The 25,270-nt window shown below is 44.2% G+C and overlaps 1 protein-coding gene across 2 annotated transcripts in view; it reads right to left on the bottom strand.

The window, feature by feature from the left end:
• LOC147757603 (uncharacterized) overlaps nt 1–25,270 on the bottom strand; it is a 76,472-nt gene that overhangs the window by 26,096 nt on the left and 25,106 nt on the right. For both annotated transcript variants that reach the window (XM_086979428.1, XM_086979427.1), the window contains one exon: nt 24,535–24,574. In XM_086979428.1, the coding sequence (XP_086835554.1) occupies nt 24,535–24,574 (40 nt within the window). The remainder of the gene's footprint in view (nt 1–24,534; nt 24,575–25,270) is intronic.

Genomic DNA, 25,270 nt, shown 5'->3' with positions numbered 1-25,270 from the left:
ATTGCATACAGTGATAATTTTTATTTGCCAGAAACAAACTGAGGTATGGATGACGAAGGGCTGAAAACCAAAAGATAGCGTCCTATACTTATTTTAATTGCACGATGATATTCAATATGAGGGATGCTGTAGTTCGAATGTGATGTAACAGATATCAATTTATGCATAAATGGTAAGTTGTCAAAATCTACGAGCAGCGCTATGTTTGTTCCGCTAGCGAAAACTTTCGTCTTCGCGTGCCGGTAGAAAGACTTTTTTCAGACGTCACCGTCTTACGGTCGGTGCGTAATGAACAGTTATGTCTTGAACAATAGATGACAAGCGCAAGTATATAATAAGCAAATATGTCGTAGGTACACTATGTAGCGCTTAGCCAGGGCTTTGAAGCTGAGTATCAAGTATAATTAATCTAGTTCTCTATTCTCTAAATTGATTCAACTGTTTCAACTACTATCTTTGATAGTAACTTTTAGTGATCTGCGAAATATGTAGATTATCTCGAAATAATGTTCGAACTTGTCACATCCGACCAACGAATATACTTAATATTTACACAGTTCTTTTTTTTGGCTATTTGGCGACCTGATCGAATGCCGTCTGAGAACAACAGGCTTAAACACAAATATATCGTTTAAAGCTGAAAATAAATGCTCGGGTATTGAGTTTTAGGAGTGGAAAAGTTTGTCAAAAAGGTTTTTAGCGAAATAGTGATTTGTAGCAGTTACTTTAAGGAAAAAATTCGGAAGCTGAGGCCTACAGGGCGGATAACTGTACCTCAAGACATCAAAGGAACAACGAGTCGCTGCGACCGCAAAAGTTCTGGAATAAAATAGAGTTTGAACAATGCGCCTCTTGTAGGCTCAATGTGAAGTTTCTTAGAGGACGTGTTATCAAGTCGTAATGTAAACACTGAGTCCCTTGCGCAAAAATTGAGTTCCTCACCAACTGAGTTAAGATGGAAACACGTGTATCGTTGAGAAAATTGATCCTATTATTACCAGCAAAAACCTTCACGAAACACGCGGTCGCCACAAACAAGACATGGGCGAGTTTGTGTGCCCTACCACGAAAAGATCAGGCAACAGAATGGCGTCGGATAGGAGAGAAAGCTAACCTGATGCTCATATCTGCAAACGTATATCAGGGTCATTTTTTTCCGTCACAATATGTAGTTCCAAATAAAGATGGTTAATGCTATTAGATATCTCGAATTTCTGAAGAGTCTTATGGGTGTGGAATTTGCCAATCGATGGCGTCCAGTGTAGTTTTTCGACGACGACAACGATCTATCGCTATGCTTCCATTACAATTTGGGTATAGGAGGACAGAGGCGCACGATGTCCTCAAGCCCCATATTGCCCAGATCAAGGGTTATGTGATTTTGACTGCTTCTTAAAACAGACCTAAAGAAAGCTGCAGACACAAATCGGCTCACTCTTCCAGCAACGATGGGTTTCTTTGTGCTGTTTGGGTTGTAACTATTCGCGAAGTTTACAGTTTCGTATTTTGATTTCAGTCAATGTCGTTGTCTTCTTGATATGCGATATTATAGGCGCTCAAAACAGATTTATCTAATTCCCGTCTAGATTGCGTCTGAATAATAACTAAAAGCTTATATCGTGCGTTGTCAGCAAACTAAACTCGACTATTGACCTTATCGCGCAGGCTGTAGAAATACAAAGGTCCCTTCGAAGCACGGTTTGCATTTTTTTGGCGAGATGCGTCAGCAAACGTAGCCGTTAGCCAACTCAAGAATATAGGATTCGAGCAAAAAAAAATTATTAAAAATTGCACATTTTTGGCGATTCTGCAAACTCCAGTGATCCTAAAAGCGCCATATATACTGATACTTCAGAAATGTTCGAAGAATAATTGTGCTTACTTAATAAGTCTACTGAAAAATTCTGGCATGAAGGCAAATGCCTGCGACTTGTCTAGGAGAGGCAGAGCAGCATCGTTGATACCATATATTTGCATTAATCCTAATACTGCAGTTTTCCAAAACCCACAGTATCGATCTGGAGGTTTTATAGAACAGCTCGGGCCCTAAGTAAGGTCCCTGTACAGGTCACTTTAAATATTTTTGGATTGCAATTGTTGTCAACAGCTTCAAGTATAAGCAGGCATAACGTTTTACGGTAGCGGTACGTGGCTTCCTGGCGGTGACATTGCGCAACAATAACTTTCGATGACTAACAATTTAATAGCTGATTCTAGATTAATGAAGAATGGGTCTTTGTTGGTTAATGTATGAATTCACAGCCACAGGCCACAAACGTCGGCTTAGCGGAAATTTCATATTTTAAAGAGTCGTCCTCTGTGCAAAAAAATATAGTTGGTTACTAACCAGAGGAAGCTGCTCATAGATACTGCCCACACATTGTCAATTTTGATCGAAGGTAGCTTTGCCTCTTTCTGCTTTTTAATAGTGGCATACGCCACTATGCGTTTACTAAAAAAAGGTGTTTTTCAAATGAAGCTAATACATCGTCTTGCCAGCTCTGGCTGCAATCACTGCTTCGACTCGGTTCCGAACGTACTTTCACATTATTCCTGTCATGACCGGATTATAAGCGCTGTATACTTGAGTTGTAACATATTCACGATCTCCTGTCCGGCTTTGATTGGCTGTTTGACACACGTTTTCAGTCGGATTCAAATCGGATGAACTTTTAGGCCTCGGCAGAACCCAGACACAATCGGGGATAAACGCTTGGAAAACACACTTTTCCATATGAAATGGTACCTCGTCATGTATAAGCGTATAGGTTTTATTCGGAAACTATTGTCTGCATGGAAAAGTGCACCTATAATTTTGATTTGGAACTATCTTTAAGCAAATATCTACATAGCCCTATTTGATTGGCCACTTTTTGCACCTCTCATAATGGCCAACGCATTTAAATGTGTGCATTCGTAAGTCTATTAAAAGTGTTGTAATTTCCAACAGCACATGTGTATACAACGAGATGCCACAGGCACCATTAGTATCAAAGAGGAACGCACGAAAAAGGCCAGGTAACCTACATTGTGCCTTTAAAAAAAATGGCTCAAAAAAAGCAGTAACAAAAAGATTGAGAGCCGTTGAGAGAGAGAGAGTTGATCTGAGATTTAGGCCGCTAGGATATGTGGTTTCGAGAAAAGAAAAGGATTATTTGATGGTATAAAACGTACAAATGCCCAAGCTCTCTTTTTCAACTTTCGAAGCTCTGAATTTTTCGCTTCAGAGTATCCATACCTCCCCAGCGAGGTACTTGAGCGTGCTTTAATCTTATATAACAATTGCTAGTCGTACCTTCAACAGGTAGTAAATGCAACGAAAATGTAACGTTCATCAATCAAAAAAAATGTGGTGAGTTTTAATATACAGGACGTAGCTGAAGGATCATTAGCCTGATGGAAAATAATGTAAAATTGCTTGCCAAGACGATTGATTCTACAATCTCTTTATCTTCGATTCTTTGCTTTGCCGATCGAAAGAAAACTATTCTCAAAGTTCGTGAAGCAAGGCGCGAATTTTTAGAAAATTCGAATGGAAACGATTGAGTAAGCTGAAAGGGAACGACAGTCAACTATTTTACTTAACGTCTTAATGTGTTCGCAAAGCTTCGTATACCGAAACGTGCTACTGCGAAAAAAGAGAAACTAGGAACAACTGCCATAGGTAGTCAATGAGACAAACGTACAAATTCTCATTCCAGTGTAATCAACAACAGATAAGTCAGCCTCGCCTAATTCTTTATCATAAATAGAAAATCTATGCCTCGATTTGTCAAGATCTATGCTCTACTAACGTAGTCATATCAAAAACCAAAACTGATTATGTACATTATGCCGTATACATATGGGTTATAAAACCGTTTGTACACTGTAAGCTGAGGTTTCTTCAATAAGGTATTATATTTAATCCACAAGGTGCACGCCTTGAGAGCGGCGCAGAGCGCTTAAAGTGACTTCGTTAGACAGAACTTTCGAGACAATGAGACGGAACGAAGAACAAACGGAGGGCATGTTAAAGATTAGACATCTCTCATTTTCCAATTTTTCAAATTAAGGGGTTAAAGTTGTACAACACTGCACTACGAAACGCATAAAGAAGAAACAAATTGCAAGTACCAATCTACCCGAGGAGTAGGTAGCATGAAGCGATCGGCTTCATGAAGGGAAGAATGAAACATCAGCTATGGACGCCAGTATCAACTTATTGTAAATACTGACCCGTGAGCCTTCAAAACGTACTGGGCATATTCGGCGATAAAATTTCGTTCTGACAAGATAATCCGTTTGACAAGTTCATTGTGACGAGCGTGCTGTACGGATCTTTACCGCGAATATAGCGTTATATAGTACGGATTCGCCTTGAAGGAAAAGCAGCTAAGTTGTCGCGTTCGGCCATGACGGAAGGTTGAACATACCGAGTCTAACACACCTGAAACCTTGCTCACCCACGGTCTATTATTATCAAGGATGAGCAACACTCCAGGCCGGATTGACAGGGATTCATTTTCGGCCGCAGTCTTATGACGCAAGTAGCGAAGAATAGAACACGAGTTGTTTTGGACCGCTCAGCAACGATTGTTGAAACGGTTCGGCGTAAATGTATACAGATCTGCGTTAGTTGGCGAAATGTTCACGCCTTTCCATGGCGACTCACACGACATCAGCGTAGGACTATTTCCATAAAATGTTCCTGCCACTGATGCAACTGATCCCTGTACACACGTGTGATGAAGACCAATATACGAATAACATCCGAAACATCTGGAAAACGTCTCAACAAATGACAAAAACAATTAGAGGGCAATTAGAGGGGCCTGTTGGGCACGCGCAAAGTAACTGGCGAAATCCCGTATTGCGCCACGGCTTATACAAGTACAAGCTAGACAATGGTCAATAACCCATTATTGTTATTTTTGCCATATTACCCTATAGCTTAACATAGTACAATATCTGTAGGCGTATACACCACCAGCAAACAGGCGCATACAGAAAAACCCACAATAGCGTATACTCTCTTTGAATCAAAGCAGATCTATTTTTAACCAATGGCCACTTATTCCTAACCGCTATGTTTATGCCTGGCTGGAAAGGATCACATGAGGAGCCATAAGCTCCGGTTGGCAAGACTCTACCTGATCGGGTAACTAGAGGCTGCTGAGTTAAGCCGTCGCTGTTCCCCGGCAGCGTCTGGAAAATGATCGATATTGGCACAGTATTAACCGTCGCCTTCCTCATCACCCGCAAACGCTATCCGCAGCTCTCGATTGATGACGTCTTCCTTGCCGTCGTCGCTGAAAAACATGTATTAGCGAAATGTAGGTAGAGATAGCCACGTCTGCTCTATATGTTAGCGTGTACTTGTGCGACTCACGTGTTGCGCAAGCTAGAACACGTAAGGAAAGAAAGAAGAAAGAGGTAACTGATGTCCTTTTCAAAGCCATACTGATTTCACGGAACGTTGCCGCTCCTGGATATATCGAAGAATAACTCACCTATAACTATTTATTATATTAGAAAAATAACGATAACGAGAACGTGCCCGAGTCTTGAAAATTTACCAATGCAGTGCTCGCTGTTAATCACTGTTACGCCGGTCTGCGGTAGCCGATCCACTAACTACACTTTTTACCGTATAAATGACAGCGTTTAGATATCGTTGTCGTGGCAACGAGTACTAACACATATGTGATATATTACTAGAAATATTCGCTCAAAAATCAAAGTCAAATTCTATATTCCATCTATGGGCGTTGATATAGTGACAAAAAAATGGACTCGATAAATTTAAGATGAGTACATGGTACACTGTATCAGGAAAAAAGGACTAGCATGGCTGCACTATGCTATGACACTGTGCATTATACCTATGTAAAAATTGAACCGTGAAAAAAAATTGATTTTGTTTAATGCAGTTATGCACGCGTAGTGCGTTTAATGTACGTCGGATAATAGTTCTATGTCTGTACTCTGCCGCTAATACTCATCGTTTTAATGTATATGACGCATCCTTAGGTATATGGATTTTAACGAATGACCCCCCAATCACACTTTTTCATTAATTAAAATACATTATCTTAATCAGTTTCCGTTCAAGGTAGTCACAATAGAAGCCCGGCATACGTATTTTGAACTTCCATACTCGGATTCTATGTATTAATTATTCTAACACGCTCTTTTCCGTTCGTCTACTTTAGCGTACCATATTAAGTACGCTCATTTTGCAATACGTTGCTTAGTAAAGGGGAAACTCTCAGAGACGGATTGGCGACGACGACGACGAGGCCCGTATAGCCGCAGTGATAGAATAGAAAATATCGTAATGATAATGCTGTCTGGGTGACTGCATTTCGTTAAGGCTAAAGCCTTACATTTACTCTTAATAGACTATCACTCAGTACTTCGCTGTATTTCAGTTCCCCTTTCGTTTATTACCCCAAGTTTCGGAACTGCATAACGGGAAACGACAGCGTCGGTTAAGGATAGGACGTTTGGGGCCTGTTGACTATGCTTGGGAACTGTTGTTAGGAGAAAGCGTATAGGTTCGGGCGCTGTCGGCTGCAAGTAGAACCACCGCAGGGGCGGGGGGGGGGGGGTGTCAGTATATCCGATAGAGATAGTTCGGTTGTTGGGGGGGGGGGGTAGTTGGGGAAAGACGAAAGGACCGATGCACGAAGAATCGGTGAAAGTGAGGAGACTTCGCATTTGATGAAAGTGGGTTTGTATACGCCACAGAACAGGGCAATGTGCGATGTTCGTAGTGGACAGCGTCGTGGTTATTCGGCTCGCTCTTGCGATGCTGGAGGTCGGAGATATCACGCTGGGTGGTCCTGCCGCTTCCGAAGCAAAGTGAGATGAGCGAGTCCCCTCGATCTCCATCTCGTCCCGGGACTCGCGGTTCGTCGAATTCGTTTGCTCCTGTTGAGCTCTCATGTTGAGAGAACCGAGCCGTTCGCTGCCCCTAAGCTTGAGGTGACCGTCCAATCTGAGGTGGTGGTTGGTGCCTGTGGAAACAGCGACTAGTGATAGTTGGGCGTGGACACTGTCCTGCTTAGAAAGAACTCCACACGGATAGTCAGATATTAGGGTGGAGCTGTTTCGGGCTTTCGTTTTGTCTATTCGTCGCGGGCCACCCATCGCCTGTCCGCCCCAACTAACGAACGATGCACGCGTAAGAGCCTGGCGAGCAAGCGGGTACCCCTCACTGGCATTGACAATGTACTTCTCTCCCAAAGGCTGCCCGAACACCGTACACATATAAAGGAATAAAAGATCGCCAGCAAGCCCCGCTGCAGTGGTCTTTGCTGTGCCTATAAGATTCCCGCTATGTGTTCTGTTCGAGTCTACCCCAAATCCCCCGTGAGCCCGCGCCGCCTGTCGGGTTGGTCATCAACTGAAAGGCCGACAGATCGACTGGCATAGCGACGAAGAGCTGCTGTCTCATAGACAACTCAACGAACCTTGGCACAGACTTAACTGACTGCTTACGTCCTTCTGTAGAACTTGCTTATGGAGATATCACCCAGGGGTCTTCCGATCGGACTCCGCTGAATCATCGCCCAGAAACAAACCGTTCCCTCGGTTTCCGCTTGGCTCGTGTGCCTTGTCATTTTAACTCGATATCGTTTCTTTTTACCAAATATCGGGTTCAAGCTGCGTTCTACAATGACTCTGAAATACTTCCGGCGGGGTAAATGACAGATAATTTATAGCTAATATGCCATGACAGACACACACGTTCATGTCAAGTGGGAAGTATGATTTCTCACCTCACCTACCTCAGCTGCTAAATATCAATTTGCATTGTGACCTCTCTCGATCATGAAGTTAGAGAGTGACTATTACCGCTAAATACTTACTAGGTGGCGCTTTGGAAGTTAGCTACAGTATAAAGGATGACGTTGATGTTAAAACCTATGTAGAATTCATTTGATCACTGTGATTGCTTCACGTTAGGATCAACGCTAACGCCTTCCTGAACGTCAGTTCAACGTAAGAATCAAATTCAACTGGTTTGGGACATTACAGCCCAATAAAGGTCAACGCATGGCTCAGAACTTCGACGTGCCTGGTTACTAGGTGTCGATATTTGCAGCTGTATTCGTCTAATGATAACAAAGAAAAAAACTTTTTCTCACTTGTAGACTAGATTGTACCTGTAGAACGTCACAATGACGCATATCTCGGTTTGCGTCATTATCATTTCTGTTGAAAAAGATGTTCTAACTTGTGGAAATTTTGTGAAATGGGTCTCTATGCTCCCCCGTAGAAACGGTATTTACGGAAATCACCACTAACACAATCCAAAACATCAATAACACGAACAGCAAGCTATCGCGCCGCTAGTTAATTTGTCGCCGCTACCGTCGCCAACTCAAAATTTTCTCATTTGTTTTTCACGACCGTATCGTGGCAAAAATGCTCTTCGATCGCTTTTTTAATCAAACAGCCCTTGTTCAGTAGATGGAGCATGTAACAGTCATGTTCACGTTGGCGACCGAAGGCACAGGCTATCGAATGGTCCGACAACGGTAAGCGATGCCAATATAACATTGATAGCATCAACGACATGAAAGTAGTTCATCAGCGTGAATCCGTATTTACGCGTCTCGCGGTGCCGCCCAGCGCTGAACACTCGTTGTTACCTGCTCACCATCTATATATACACCTCTGGGCAATTACTTATAGCCATGTTCCCTTCACGAATTCAACCCCAATACCATCGAAACTACCATTTCAAAGCTATGTTGAGTTAGCGATGTTAATGGTCTTCTCCTGGCCCTCCGTTCTAGTCAGCAAATTAAACGGAAAAAGAATCCGATGTATAAAAATTATCAAGACGGGTTGGTGCCGTACAAAAGGGGATCGAGCTATCTAAGTTCATTTAACTTCTACGGAATCCCTAACTTAAGGTACCGTCGCTGTTGTACGTGCTAGTTTTTGATATTCCATTACAACTGCTCTCACCTGCCCATATTATAGTTTCTCTTTGTTACGCGGTGTTCCTACTAGCCTTTCTATGGGTTGAAATCATATTGCGCAAACTAATCCAGTTACGTTGTGTGAAGACTGGATCCACATTTAACCGTCCACTAGCTCATCTTGGTCCTATTCTCTATGCCGGTTCAATTCAGTTCAGCTGTATCTTACGCGAGACAGACATTATTTCGCGCTAAGCTTCGGTATCAGAGAATTGCAGCGCGAATTCTTGCGTGCTAGACGCCAACACCGACGACGGACGTAACCGCAGGCAGTGGAGTCGCCAAGCGTACGTCCCGCCCTCTTCGTCGCCACCCGTTTCCTCGTGCGCGCAATGACGGGTAGCGTCGTTTGCTTCTGCCAGTCTGGCGCAGACAAACAAAGCTAGCAAGATTCGCGTTACTCTCTGATCATCTCCCTCACGATGAAGGTGCTGCTGCTGATGGCGGCCGCGACAATAGCAGCAGCAGTAGCAGCTGCAAAGACTCAAGCGCACACTCACTCACCCTAGTAAAGACCCCAAAAACCGATGACCACGGAGAGAACCGCTGCCGGACCAATGAGCCGCCCATTGCTGCCAGTAATAGCAGCAGCAGCAGCAGCATCTCAAGGTGCGTGGGTAGACGTGTGTGTCCGTACGTTCTGCGCAAAGCGCTAAAACATTCGCTGCCTGTACGGCCGCCGCGATTGCTTTAGCACTTCGTTAGTGTTACGGAAACAGACAGACATCGCATTGCGAATGAGTAACGTGGGGAACAGCCTGGATTCGTTGCTGTTATAAATGGCGCCGTGTATGACGAAGACAACGCCGGGTGACTAAAATATTGCATACAAAAAATAAGCTTTATCGTACGAACGTTTAGGCCGTCCGGGTCACAAAACACGAGCCAGCATGGCGAGCAAGCTGAATATATATGGCTGCCCGGCATCGTTGCTGTTTCACTATAATCTGGATGTCAAATCTGCGGAGAATCAAAGACTAATGAAAGGTCCAGCTGCATACAGGGAACGGAACGGAACGAACCGTAGTGGGCTGTCGTGTTCCCTGTGTTTCTATCTTGCTGGAACCACAAACGATAGTAAGCAGTTGTTTGCTAACAGGTCTTCAGTATATTCGGGAAAAAAGACCAATACCGCATTCATTTAGATGTATATATATATATATGTGTCTATGTTGAATACAAGCCGACGCATTTCATGGCGCGAAAAATTTCTACGCTATATATGCCATAATAGGCTATATGTCAATATTTTTCGTAATTAATTACAGAAATGGGAAACGATGACCAACGGTAGACTTTCCTCTAAGAGAAAAATATGATGAGAAACGTCTCTAGTACGACAAGCCATGCTTGCTAGTTAGCAAACCTGCACATGCGAGTTCTTGCCAGGCTGGGTAGAGGCCCAGTTCGTATTAGCGTGTACGACAATGAAGATACTGTATACTTGAGGCGAGACCGCACCGAAGTCTTCTAAATTTTATTTTTAAGCGATCACCGACTCGCAGGAGGAGGTAATCTGAAATACTTAGGTAAAGTCAGCTTAAAGTGACAAGGAGATCGTTCATAAGGCATGCACACATAAGAAATGGCCAATAACGAAATACGTGCACTTCTTGTCCAAAGAGCATGATATAAAAAAGAAGATAAATGAAAAAATTACTCGAATTTCCGATGTGACTTAAAAGCCAGTCTTCTGTAGCGCCTAGAGCAACAACACCAATCGAATATCCATTGATCAGTCGATGTTCTGTTTCCATTAAAAGCACGCTTCTTGCGTAAGGCCCATGTAGACTAAAAGCTTAGTCTGACATTATTATTGATAATGATAGTAATACTAACTCTCTATAGAATGACCGGAAGTGACGATGCTGCTGTCTTTTCTATTCCTATATATATGCGCAGGCAGCCAGCCAGCCAGCCAGCAGTGGTTTAAAGGTGTACCGCAGTTGCTAAGTGCTCAACTGCATAGAAACAGTTGCGAGTGAATAGACCAGCATAAAGGCAGCAGGTCCCGTGGAGACAAAAACAACTGCCTCTATGGCGGGCGGTATGTAAGTGGATAGCTCTTGTTGGATAGCGGCGTTGTTTAGCGGCGAAGACGACGACGACGACATCGGGACACTCCGTGCGACAGGCCTAGGCTCTATAGGAAAAGCATGGCCACAGCGCTATGGGCACATACATACATACATACATGCACGCATAGGCAGATACACTTGCAGGTTGCTTAGTCCGACGGCCGGTCGCGGCCGGCGTTGTTTCCGCTGTTACTTCTCTAACAACGAAACGACAACGGCAGCGGCAGCGAGAGGGCCCGCTTCAACGTTCCTGCTCATTCCTGCTGTTCATAGTCATCTTATTATCGATCGTGTAATAGTACTATTATATTCTCTACAGAATAACATTGTGAAGTTCGGTGTATGACAGTACATGATTCACGTGCTGTTAAGCCGGTCTTGTCGATCGGTGGTCGGTCCGTCGATCGCTCCGTCGCCGCTATCGTCGTCGATAGTCTCGTCACCGTTGGACGCGCTACGAGGAACACGGATTGGCAGAGTAGCGAGAGTTAATAGTTGGAGAACGCCTGGAAGTGCTACCAGCCGCTAGAAATCTCTGAGCAAACACCGCACGACAATAGCAGCCGTTACATTTTTGTCTAGTTAATGTAACTACGGCTATAATAGGTGCTGCAAAAACGATACGAGTAGTCTCGATTATGTCACGTTCGCACAGCTTTAAACACGCATTGGTCGGCTATATTCTATAAATACGTATAGGCTGGCTGCGGTCGATTTGGTGGGCTGACTGGCTATGGTTCGCCTAATATGAACAATGAGAATACACCGATGTTTGACAATGGATTGAATAGTAGTTGCTACAGAAAACTATGCTAAGGCATCTGCGCTTACAGCGTCGATGTGACAACGTACCCCGGATTGGCGTTTCTTGACAATAATTTGGCTTCGTAATTGAGCTCTTTGAAGCAAGGTCTTCGTTTGATCAGCCCCCCATCTATTGTTTGGCTTACCTATTAACTAAGGTCTTCAATTTTGCTAGCGATTTGCTGCTAGCAACAGCTGCTTTTCGCTCTGATTTGTGCCAGTTTCTTCTCCGATCGACAGCGACACTATCTTCTCCTCACTGCTCTGTTTGTCCTTGGCCGTCATGGAAAAAGGGAGAGGTGCTGCCGATGGACTTCGCGATCGAGCGACATTCAGGCACTGACTCCCAGTGACTTAGTCACTCATTTAGTTATGATCGTTCGACACCGCATCCTGTCGAGGCCTCTACCGGATCCTTTGTAAACGACATCTTTGATCACGAGCTATTCCATCTCGTACGCTATAACTTGGCCAAATTTCACCGTATAACTTCCTGCGGTTATTCCCATGGAAAAGCCGATAACCAGCAGGGAAAATATGCGCTAGTTTCATTGATTCGATTATAGAAATTAACGGGAGCACAAGATAAGAGCGAATAAATAGTCTTCTCTAGTTGTCTTCCAGTCGCATCTAGACTGATTGACACAATCAATGACATTGTGATAATAATCAAACTTCTCAGCAAATAACTGGAGCTCGCTACTTATTTACGCGGTAATCTAACTTACAGCTGTAATAAGGTTGGCCACTCTAGCCGCTTAATAAGCCGATTATAATTGGCTTCCTTTAATTAGGACATGGACAGTATACTATAACAGCATTTGGCGCAAATCATTTGTCCTGTCTCGTTAGCGACGCAACAAACGATCTTACTAGGTAATATGTATCCACTTGTATAGCTGAGATAAACGAAGACTGACGTTATATAGTGGCCATTGTCTTGGGACTGTGCGGTTCTGCGGTTGTTTCTGGTATATAACTGCACACTTTGAAATAGATCCACGTAGTAAACAATAAGCAATCAATGTTTGCTATCTATCATTTCCAATAAACGTGCATCATGCTATCGAGTTCATGACAAATAAGTAACAGTGGTTTTGTCCGGTTCGACTATTCGTGCAGAAAACTTCGAAGCTCATAAATTGGAAAACCGTCCTTTTTCTTTTAATAATATTACCGCTATCACGACGACCGATAACAACGGCCAAAAGAAGTATCGGCATCACCTGCAACGTTCAAGCTGCGGCACTATTAAGTAATGAGCAACAAGTCAAGTCCAAGTACGAATTACCACAACAGCTAATCGTCAGGTGTTGTGACTGTTGTTTTTGCTTATCTGATCAACAGATACAGAACATCACTTCAGCTTCTCTTCCTGCATCTTCTAGCGTGATACAGTCGTAATTTAGCGCAGCGTTGCCACCCGTGCCGCTGCCTGGCCCAGCGACCGCATTGGCCAGCGTTGGCTGCATCCACCCATTGTATCCACTCGTTTTTGGCCACCGGAATGATCGTCAGGGAGAGCTAATTCCTATCTGTTCAAGTTGTTGAATGAGGGGACTGCTTGGCGCTCGAGCCACTCGACGGGGTCAACGGCGAACGGGGACCGATCGCCGGCCAGCAGCAGCATGAGACAGGCATATGGAGGCAATAAACAACGGAACTCACAAGCATTGGTGAAATAATAAGCCTTTCCGTGTCTCTTCGGTCAGGGAGGGTGTCTACGGTTGCTTGTAACGATACTATAGGCCAAACGAACAAGCGTCAAATGGTCGCCAGTCATTCAACTCATTCAGTTTACTAAGCTAGGAATAGGCAGAATAAACTGTGAGAAATAACGCCAATAATAGAGGTATCGTTGTATGCATAAGGGCAGCTAATCACAGCTGCTTTCAAGCTAGATATTGCCCTACGTGCGGCCGAGCCGAGACGCGTGCGAGGGCAGAAACGGTAGCTACAGGAGTGCCACCGCCAGTGCAGCTTTGCACGTGTGATGTGTGCTCATTGGCGCCACTATTCAATGTTGTACCATAGAGATCCCAAGCTGGTGCTTTTGAGGTGCTGGACGCCTATCCTCCGACGTACGCGGTCGATCATCGATCAACAGGTGGATGGACGGACGCAAGCGTGCCTATATCGTAAAATTTGTAGGTTCTTAGATTTAGTCCATGGAGCTGCTGTGTCATCGCACAAAACGCAACGGCGCCCAGACGGAGCTGCTGGTTCCCACCGCTACATTTGCTACCGCCGACGCGAGTGCCGTTATCGTCATACGGCCAACTTGTCACTGTTGCTGCCGCTGAGGCAAACGCTATCGCTTGTTGTTCGTGAATCAATGATAGAAGTAAAAAAATCCGCCCACCAGGGGGATTGTCTTCCAATCGTCGTGCAGTCATATATTGGTCTCGTGTTGAGGAGACAACGAAGAGTTGCGCACGAGTTGGTTTAAAGCCACGCTACTGCTTGGTTTCAACGGATCTTAGTAGAACAGAAAAACAGGGAAAAATAGATCGGAAATTATATATATATATAGAAGGAAATTATATATATATATATGTAGAGAGAGAGAGAGAGAGAGAGAGTATTATGTGGTAGGAGCGCGCTCCTGTCGTCCTCATCGCCTTCAAGAAACGTCGACAAGGCTTGGGAACTTCCCCTGCTGTTCGCATAGGTGAGCATTGTAATAGTTGAACAATACCAGCTTGAACTACGTTGCAGTTTAACCAACGAGCTTGTAAATTACTATAAAAACAACATCTACAACTAAGCATGTTTTGAGTAATTTCAAAAGTACAACCGTTCTAGCTAGGCAGCTGGGGTTATGAGGGGGGGGGGGGGAGTGTAAGGGTATTTTGGACTATATACGGACTTTCGATCCCACTGATTCCCGGCCACATGTGTGCCGGGGAGCAGTAAGCCATTTGAAGGGTATTTCAAGTGAACAGCTACTGCATACGCCTCCAAATGCGTGTGTCGAGTTGAATGGATAGATTTTAATGGCAATCAGCTTGAGGTTAGAAATGATGTCACGTCTTGTCTAACTGTGACACTATACTCCCATACCCGAAGCTTCGTTATCATTCGTTCCGGCCGTTTCGAAATCGAGTAGTTCTAGCATTAATCTGCTATCGGCAGTTGTTAGCGAAATACGTATCCGACCGTCGGGTCAATTCGCCATAATTTCGTTTCCACCTTTATGTTTTATGTTCGGCGCTTCTTCTTCAGCACGGTGCTTATGTATACTATAATAGGAAATATACGTGTGACCCTTCCATTGCTGTCTAGTTGTACCATCGACAGCATTGTTGTGCCCGGTGACCGATTAAAGTGACGTAAATCTGCAGATTTCATGCCGTCATGCGGTTAACCGGATGGCGTTGCTAAAGCAAAACTAACATCAGCAACGCCAACTGGGTTCTCCGACCTCAGATCAAAGATTAGCATAGTTTAAACGAGTAACGCCATCTGGCTACAGGAATAATAGCCGTCATATTAAACGAGACGGACAGCGTCGAGTGCTCCGAAGTATCATAACGGCACAGCGAGATTGTCGTCAGCGTAAAGCAGCGTGAACTACTACTGCCGGCGTGTAGAAGACGGGCCAAGCAGTTGAAATAATCAACGTGTACTGCTCCGTGGGCACGAGCGTGCCACGCAACAACAATACCACTACGAGTCAAAAAAAGGAGAACGATAATAACAAAGGGGTGTGTGTGTGGGGGGGGGGGGGGGACAGAACTGTGAACACAGAAGTTTGCGGCCATCGTTGGCCAACTCAGCGGTCAACAAAATTTAGATGAAACGGCGCTGTGTAGGTAGCTCAATTCTGAGTTAATATTTTTCATATAGGATACAAGCTAGACTTTATTGATACTTAGTTGGTCTGGATACTTCCGTGCAAGTCGGAACTGTTCTATGGGCGACACCGGAAATCGACACCAAATGCATAGAGTGTGTCCTTGCGGATCACCTGTTTATTTCGGCACCATATATGATGGAAAAATGTGTAAACGAACTGCGATCAAGTCAGCCCATTAACAGGACTATGGCAGGATCGTAGAAAGAATGGATCCTGGCGAAAAAATGGAAACTTAGAAAAAAGAATTAAGGGCGACAAGTATGGCGTTAAGGGTGCGGGGACCAAGGAACCTCCTTCAGCAGCGTCCCATGCTTGCAGGTACCGTGGACCAAACGATCGACAAAAGCCTGGATCAAACGAACCTAGTAATGACTACATTCAGTTCAGCTGTTACGAGTGGTCTACAGTTTTGACGCTCCGTGGGGTCCAGGTTAGCCAGTCAACCCCTGGCTCTTGCAGATACGCCGAGTCTCAAAGGTCTCAAAACATTATGGAACAAAACCGGGCTAAAAAAACTAGACCTCAGCTATCGCGGCTCAATACTAGATTAGCTGACCATGGCATGATTAGCTCGAACGTTTAACTCTTTATCGACGTTTTGTTATGCGATGGAAAATCAACTACGTAGTCCGCGTAATTAACTTGAGTGTGATGGCAGTAGTTGTCGTTATGTGTACGCCAGCGAAGGGCGGCATGCTGCATTGAGTAAATGTTTTACCAAGGAAGCAGTTTTACCCGTATTATATGTATAAAGGCATTGTAGACATTCCTACTTCGGGTTCAGATAGGTCTGCTGAATTCGGCCAGAATTTCGAAGATTTTTCATGGATTATCAAGTTAGTTATCTTGTACTTAGCATATAGACAAACGCTTATCGTCATATGTTCACGGATATCGCGCAGTAATACTTTAATATTGACCGTCCGTATATAGTACTATCAATATGTCGCTCGCCTGGGGGATATCGACGGCACGTTGGCCAGTGAATTCTGAACAAGGGAAAAGTCCCTCGAAAATTCGTCGTAATCTTCGTAGTAGTAATCGACGTTGCCGTAAACGTCAACCCATCATAGACAAAATAGCTTCTTTGCAATGAGGTATGTCAATAAGTTAAATAATATATAACACACACCCAACAATCTGGTGGATAAATAAAGTAGACTTATTTATAAAGCATTTTATAATAATGCGTACAACCGGATCTGCCGTACATCCGTATCTGTCTCTGCCCGAAAACTTTGCAAGCTTTGCACAGGAACGCACTTTGTAAGACTCCTAGAAGTATCAAACGAATTGGCAGTCGATGCCTCAGTCCTGGTCACATGTAGCATTGATCTACATGATAGTTTCGTACTGATACATTATGCCATTCTGTCGAGATGAGCATACACTGTTGAGGATAGCAGAACCATAGCGCATACGTACCCGAATCAACCCAATTGATCGAAAAGGGTTGGATTAGCATTTTATCGTTCCTTATATCTCATTCAACTGTTTGTCCCGATCTCCCCTTGCTATAGACACACGTATATAAAAATATAGGAATATACATTATATACATGAAAATATTACCATATTGTCCAAATACTTAATAGACTTCTGACTTTGTTCCCGTTTTTAACTCTTTTTTGTTATTTATCTTCTGCGCTGAGTGGCGAAGTCTAATGACTGACAGGACATGTCATGTTCCTTCATTTTCAGCCATTCATTCATCTCTTGGCGTTTTCTTAGACCTCACCTGAACAGTCACTATACAATCTCGTATGCATCTTCGAGTATTTTCGTGTATCTCCGATTGGTACTGCTGCTTTGTTTCCGCGAACGGACCCTCATTGTCCCCACACTTCGTAGCAGCAACGTTCTCCTTCAGTTGTTTTTCGACTGCCGCGTCTGCTGCGTCTGATCGTCCCCTTGCATTTTAGTCGACCATTTTCATGGTGGTATCGAGTGTAGTTGTTGGTCTGTTCGACATAGCGGGGGGATCCTCGCTGCTGTTGTTCCTGCTAGTTACGTTCCGGCGCCCGCCGTTTTTGCCGCTGCAAATGCTACGATTCTGCCTTTACTTGCTAAAGCCTTTCTCGCTTTACCACAACGTTATCTACCGACCCGTTGCTACTCGTTAGGCCGTCGTGGTTTTTGGAGTAATGGAAGCAGCAGAAACGGCGGCATCAGTACTATGAACACCTTCGTTCCTTTGCTGTTCAGTGGCAGTAACGGTGGCGGGGCTCCCGGACGTCGTCGTCGGCACCACTGTAACTGAATCGGCGCGCTAGACGCGGCCACCTCGTTTCGTTGTTTGGTAACTGTTTCTTGGCCTCTTCGCCCTTCGTCCTTCCTTAATCTCTTTCCTCCCACTTGTAACGGTCGCAGCCGTTCGATTCTTCGTTCCTCGTTCGACCGAACGTAGTAAAAAACCGAATATAAACGGACGGGACAAAGTCTGGCGCGCGTTGTCAATTTCTAGTCGCTTTCTCACTCGACGCTAAACCAGCTGCGCGAGTGCGTGCGTGCGTGCGCGCGCGCGCGCGCGCTTGGTTCCACTCAGTTGATGCGCAGATGCGAACCTCGATCAGGATGGTGTAGCGGCAGCGAGGCTAACTAACCGTTGGTCTAACTCACGGTTGGTCTTTTGAAACAAATAGAAATGTTAGACCAGTAGCGGGAGAGAAAAGCACCTCTTTTGTAGGCGGCGGTGCCACCAACACCAGCCAGTTGCACGCCGCCCTTGGTCATCGGAAAATAGCCTTAACAGGAAGCAGCTTAGCGCTAAAGGCAGATGCGCCTTTAGAAGGAGCTTCTTTCGGCACAGCCCTTAAAACGATCGAGGCAGATGGTTCAACTCGATGAATATTGCAACGTATTTTTATTAACTTATCTAAACGCGTCCTCTAACGATATTCGTTCGATTTGTACAAAACAGCTTTCAGACAGCCAAAATCAAACCAATTACGGAATAACCATGGGTTATTGTCCAGTATATCACTGGCTGTCGTTAAGTTGCTGCTATTAAACAGCGCCATTTGCCCTTACAGCTAGTGTTCCAATAGTTGTAAGGGCAAATGCTAGACCCGGAATACTGCATTAGAAAGTGTCCCATTGTATCCGACTCTTTTTGTTTTTTTATAAGTAAGTTGAAACGACAGGGATCACGTACATGAAACTTGTTAACGATAAAGACGCCGTCTGTGTTACAGATTGGAGCATGTAACAATACATATGCAGCGGTCTGGCTAACGTGGAAACTACTTGGGGTCATTATTATCCATCAGCTTGATAAACAAAGCGGATCGATAATAGAATGAATTCCTCCTCCCATCAAAGGAGCCCAGCCGGCTTAGATAATTGTGTTCGTTCGCTCGTCTATTATCTAGAATATGTTAAAATATAATACAAAAATAGGTGTGGTTAGTTTGTATATTTTGTTGTAACTCTGCGAGTGATTTTATATAGCAAAAGTAAAACAGTTCTGTAGATAATAAACTTATTACCTAATACTTATTCGTGCAATAAAAAATGTCTGGCAAACAAAAAATGCCCCTTCGCCCGCCGCGCGAGGAACCACAGATGAACGAAAAGGAAGCACCGGGCTTTACCCGAGTCCTTTGACCCTTATTGTTGTTAGTGGCAGGCGAAGTAGACACACAGACACACACATTAACAACCTCCGTAACAGAAGCATAAACCGAAACTTTACATAAAGCCGGAGCCTCAAACGGATCTTGTCCAATAGCAGTTTAGCGATATAGCTTTATATCGCCTCGCACATGAAGCGTCCACGAACAGCTACGACGATTGAACACGACGCAAAACAACGAATTTATTGCTTGGAAGCCATATATAGTGGCGATTCGTACGCGGTCATGAGATGGGGAGCGACAGCGTCAACCACGCTGTAACGGCCGTTCATCTGTTACGGATAGAATGCCCTTGATTGTTTTTGTTACGGGAGCGAGCCGTTCAAGCGTTCGGAGGCAAAAACAAGTTTATAATAATAGTTAACTCGTATGATTTTACGGTTGGTGTTTTGTTTTTCCAAACGGTTTATCCAATTTTGTGCAAATTTTCCGTCTTTATTTAACCGCATCTTCGTAGCAGGTTCTTAGCATTACGTTCTGCGCAGAGGCCGCCATGAACTGAAGTATAAGATCAGGATTTTTATGGTCTCTCTACCGTTTTAAAATAATGGGTAAATTTTCATCTAAGCAAAAAATACACGCCGATTAAGCTTTGTGAGTGAACGCGAAAAACGTTATCGTACGTACATTGCACCGTCCCTACAGAATATGTGCGTGCTATACACAAAGTAACGTTCGTTATAAAGCCATTGAGCGGATTAATTAATAGACGGAAACGCACACGGATCACGTGCGCATCCGTTGTTCGTGTGCTTTTCATGCATCCCCTTTAAGCACTCACAGTCGCAAATCAATGAATTAAACAGCGGGGGGACGAATTTCATGGCGGACGGGTTTACGTCTACGTCAGTAGGTGGTATATGAAAGAGAAGATTCACATATATCTACTTTTATACAAGTTTGTGTTGTAACCGGGCTGGTTAAATAAGTCGCATTTATGGTGCGCTGATACTATCGTAAAACGAAAATCCTTTAGGTTTACAGATACAAAAAGGGCATTTGCATCTTGGGGAAATTTTGTCAACAACAGCGTTCTGATAAAGGCCAATTGCCCGTAACAAGACCATTTCTGATATATCCGAGTTTAGCATAAATCTATCTAATTGAGTCTAGGGATAGGTTCCCTTAGTACCTAAACGACCTGGAACCAACAAATTGTATGCGATCAAACATAATGGCCTAGCGTTCGAAGCATTTTCCAGAACAGGTTTGGAAGTGATCGGAAGTTTTGGATGCACGAAGGATTCGTTTATAGTTATGATAAGGTTGACCGCTGCTTTCCGCTCAGACACATTGGAACAGATCTACTTAACCAAGATCAAGCCGACACCATCCTATATATCACACTGGTCGATCGTGATTGATCCTTCTAGTAGCATTGAACTATGCATCGATACCCACTCTATTTGGGGTTGGTCCAGTGTTCGGAAGACCAGCGTCTAAATCGTTAGCAGACTTTCTCCCCAGCGTCGTAATGATTCCAGCATGTGCTGTGTGGAGAATCTATCCATACCGGCAGCTCGTTTCGAGAACCTCTTACTGGCCTCAAGCTCATTGTTTGGAAAATCTGTTATCGCTTTTCCATTATCTCGTCCACAATCTTTCTTCCGTTCTCTCTCTTACTTGTGCCTTTCTGTAACCTGTCCCTACCCTATTACCAAACCAATTAAATGAATGGACCGACTCTCCCTTGTTCGTCACTGTTTGCCTGGCACAGGAAAGCCATTTGCTGGATCGCACCGGCTGTTTTACCGGTGTTTGAGAATAACTTTATGGATACTGGCAGAACATGTTTTACTTAGCTGCATGTCTACATCATAGAGAGATAATGACTATATTGTTGCGGAGATTATAGTTGGGATCACGCATAACGCGCCGACGGCAGCAGCACCAATGATCGCCATGGCGTCAATATTAGAGGAACACGTTCCAAAAGCATCGTCGGGTGGGGCTTATAATCGTCTCGCATAGCTCAACCGCAATATATAATGGTACCAATGGTGAAATTGAACTGCGAGTGCCCGAAAACGTACCTAGCTCATCTTAGGCACGAGTCCGCGTGCACGGTCGGTCATATACCGATGTTCATTCATGTGGTTAGATATTACATGCTATCGTAAAGTGCTTCTTAGCCCGTTCTAGTAGGTTCAGCAGATGACTATGATTTCAGTAATTCATTTTTAGGACAATCATCTTTGAAAGGAAATCTTTTTCATTGGGGCTCGGTACTTACTATCTAGCTATGGGGCTCGCCTGATTTCGACAAGTACTCTGTCGATGCAGACGAAATTTCATTTTAAATGATAAATGACGCATGACTTTTCTTATATCCCACTAAAGTATCGCTTACCCTATAGATTTACGATGGATGTCTGTAGGAAATAGGCTGAAGCAAAAAACAGGCCCCATAGTTGGACAGACAGCACAAGCTTTAATAAATATATTACTGATCAACAATCATTTAAACCATCACCTAGGTTTTAACGAATTAATTAGAAACAAATATTTTTCTAGGACAACAGTGGAAGATATTACTCGCTGTGCTTGTCTGTGGATGAGGTCATTAGCAAAGGTACAACCGGACAGTCCGCCGTCATCGCAGCGTCTAGAGCAGACGCTTTAGCCTTTAACAACTCGGTCCCCGTTGTCCCCGTAACAGGCGATATTGGGACCAGATCCGATTTTTCTGCTGCGACAAGCCACCATTAAAAGACGATAGCCGATTGGCGGTTTTTTTTTAACCATTACATCGCTTGGGTGGACGTTAAGACGGAGAAAAACGAAACATATACGAGAGATAGTGGCGGCGAAGTTCGATGGTGCGCCAGCAGCAGCTCGTAGCCAACTGTTAATTATTGATCAGTTCAGAGAAGAGGTAAGGTGAATTACTCCCTCTACTTTTCCCGACAGCGGGGGTCAGTAAACACCGTCGCGAACGCCGAGAACAGCGCGAACCGTTCGAAGCGATCTTCACGGAATTGTTCATAGTGAATAAATGCTTAGCGAAGCACAGTGGACAACGTCAACTTCAGCGTACGAAGTTGATGAGATCGCGGTTGTCATCGTTGTTGTTGTTGTCGAACCCGTCGGTCCCCCAGTTTTTTTTTGGTGATATTGTAGTCTATTTAGAAGTTTTTGTTTCTGTTTCAGCTGACTGCAGTTTTTTCCTTTGCAAGCCCATCGCCTGGCTTATTGTTACTTCCACGCTACTTTCATCCCGTTCAAGCCTGATGCCGCCACATATGACGATTCGAGCAGACGGCTAAGGCCAGCGTCTCTGTTCGAAAACTAGCTCACTTCTGGCGCCTTGCTGCTGTCTATTGCCACTGTAGCACAATACGAGGTTTGTGGTAATTCCACTTGTGCGCTTGACCGCAACCTATTCGACTACGCGGCTTCAACGCACTACTTCAACCCCCCGACATCGCACAGACAATCGTAGCAATAACACGACATAATTACAATGTTTTCTGTTCCGAGACTGCTACAGATGACATTTGAGCAGTAAAAAGCCTGCCTTTTATGCTCTGTCCGGCCAGCTTTGCTCACAGATTTAAATAAGACTGAGTTTGATGAAACTATAGGATGAAATATGCATAATAGTAACGTAATTCTAATTAGCATTGTTGGGCAAGAATATCTGTCCAGAGGATGGAGGTCCAAACTGCAAAATCCAATTCAAACAGCACGAACGTTAGTTGCACCTCGTCCAAATAGCACACATTCGCCTGCGGGCCGAACGCAAACGGTACTTTTTTTTTGTCCTGGGTGAAACTCTTATTATGTGAACATATCAGAGAGGCTAGCGAGAGACTGCTGTTGTCAAGCACAATAAAAATTACCGTATTAATTGCAACGATTCCAAGCTGTGCCACATTAAAATGCTATTTCAAGCAAACCTACGTTTCCGCTCCAATCGACAAAGACTGAAGAAAATGGCTATATATATACATATATACGGTAGATGGATGATAACGGACGTGATAGCGGAGACACCGCCAGCGGCAAAAACAATACCACGATATCATGAAATTTGGGAAATTTCGCTTGCTTCAAAAACTTGTTATCATCATGATTACTTCTAACAATCGATTTCGATCAAGCTGCTACGGTGGCATGCAGATACATCGTTGTGGCCCGCGTAGAACCCATGTCGAGGCGTTGGGGCATTAAAAAGAACGCGTTTACAAATCAACATTTGCTTTAAACTTACTAATTCGATAATAACTATAAAGGCACGACATGAGTTTGCACTGCTAAACATGTCTGTCAATGATACGATACCACCGCGTAATAGCTATCTATTATGCTAGGGATCCGGCGTACCACGCCATGAGCGCTCGAGCGATTCTTGCTAGGTTATCGCTATCAGTGGCCTGCTCTTTCCCTCTTTGTGATGAAATGGGCATTAACTGAAATATGACAAAAATACTCTGTTTGTTTCGTTTAACTAACAGACCCAATTCCACATTCAATGCCTTTGAATGTCCCGATTGAAATCGACACCGGTCCAAGGCTGACAGTTTCATAGCCCCAATGGGTTACGCGTACTCACGTAGCATGTAAATGCTCAAGTCCGACATCTTCTCAAACAATTTGTTTCTCAACTCTGTCGAATTGTATTTGATCGTGTAAAGCCGCGCCTGCAGTAAGCCATAATTTGTATACGTGTACACACGCTTTGTCATAGTTGCTTTTTTACCCTACGCGGCATACAACACACAGCGTATATATATGATCTCGACTATTGGGTTGAGCCGGGCCTATGTTCGAAGTGAAAGGAATCAAAGCCGCAGGAGGCCACAGTCGAGAGAGTGTGATGTTTTCATTCTAGTGTTGTTCCGCTAGTGACCTTGTTCGACGCCGGCTTCGATCCCAAGACAGACGATGGCCAGTTTAGCTGGCAACCGTTTGCTCATGATCGCCGGTCGTCGTCAACGGTGAGTCGCCTATGGCGGCAGCGGCAGTGGCGACGACGGCTGCCTGCCGGGTTGCTAGCTTCGATCTTATACCTCTTCACTCTTTGACCGCTAAAATGAAGTGGCCTTTCGTAGATCACAATTTTTCTGTGTACCGCGGCGGCGCTGATGCTAATAGGATATATAATAATAAATGTGTACCAAAGCAAGCGCTGCGGCCAGCAGCGCATACGCAAACAAACGAAAGAAGGACCGACCGACCTGCCATCCGGACTCCTCGGCGACTGGTCTGTTCACTCGTCTGGAAATGAAAATAAACATTAGTTGCTGACTCTGGCAAATTAACTATCTATAATACTTAAGCCAAAAACTAGATGAACCTAGAGAGGAAAAAGAATGAGCAGCAGAGAAACAGACGAGTGGCAAGATGAACGAAGGAGAGGTAGCAGCTATAACACACACAGTAAAACAACCAAGGACTAGCGAGAGAGGGGAAACTGTCTACCCGTAAGGGCCTATCTGTTGATTTTTCGGTTCTTTTTTGCCTAATTCATCTGTCGGACCCCGAAGTTATAAAAGATGGCCAACGAATCTAGCAACAAATCTCGGCCGCTGATGCCCGTGACGCAGTCGAGTGTAAAGACACGTTCTGTTGCTTTTGCCATCGATACAGATGAAGCGCAGCAGTTAACAGGCTGCGTAAAGAACTTTTAGTCGTAGTATCACAGATATTCCGCTCCACCCTCTTCACTAGACTACCAGGCAGACGGACGGCTAAACTTTGCCTACGCTTACATCGTTCGATATAACGCGTCCGCATGCTAACTCCGTAAATACTAACAAACACTTAAACACTCGTGGAGAATGTTTAGAGAGATCGACGTACACGCCGTCTTGAGGTTTTTATTATGGTGCCGCAATGGCGGATAAGCGTTCAGTTGTAACCGTTAAGACAAACTTAGTCATATTGGTCTTTTCTTCGACTGAAAAATGAACG

The sequence above is a fragment of the Varroa destructor genome, unplaced genomic scaffold (assembly GCF_002443255.2).
Source record: "Varroa destructor unplaced genomic scaffold, Vdes_3.0 BEIS01000002.1, whole genome shotgun sequence".
Lineage (NCBI taxonomy): Eukaryota > Metazoa > Arthropoda > Arachnida > Mesostigmata > Varroidae > Varroa > Varroa destructor.
This window is presented reverse-complemented; position numbering and strand designations above follow the sequence as displayed.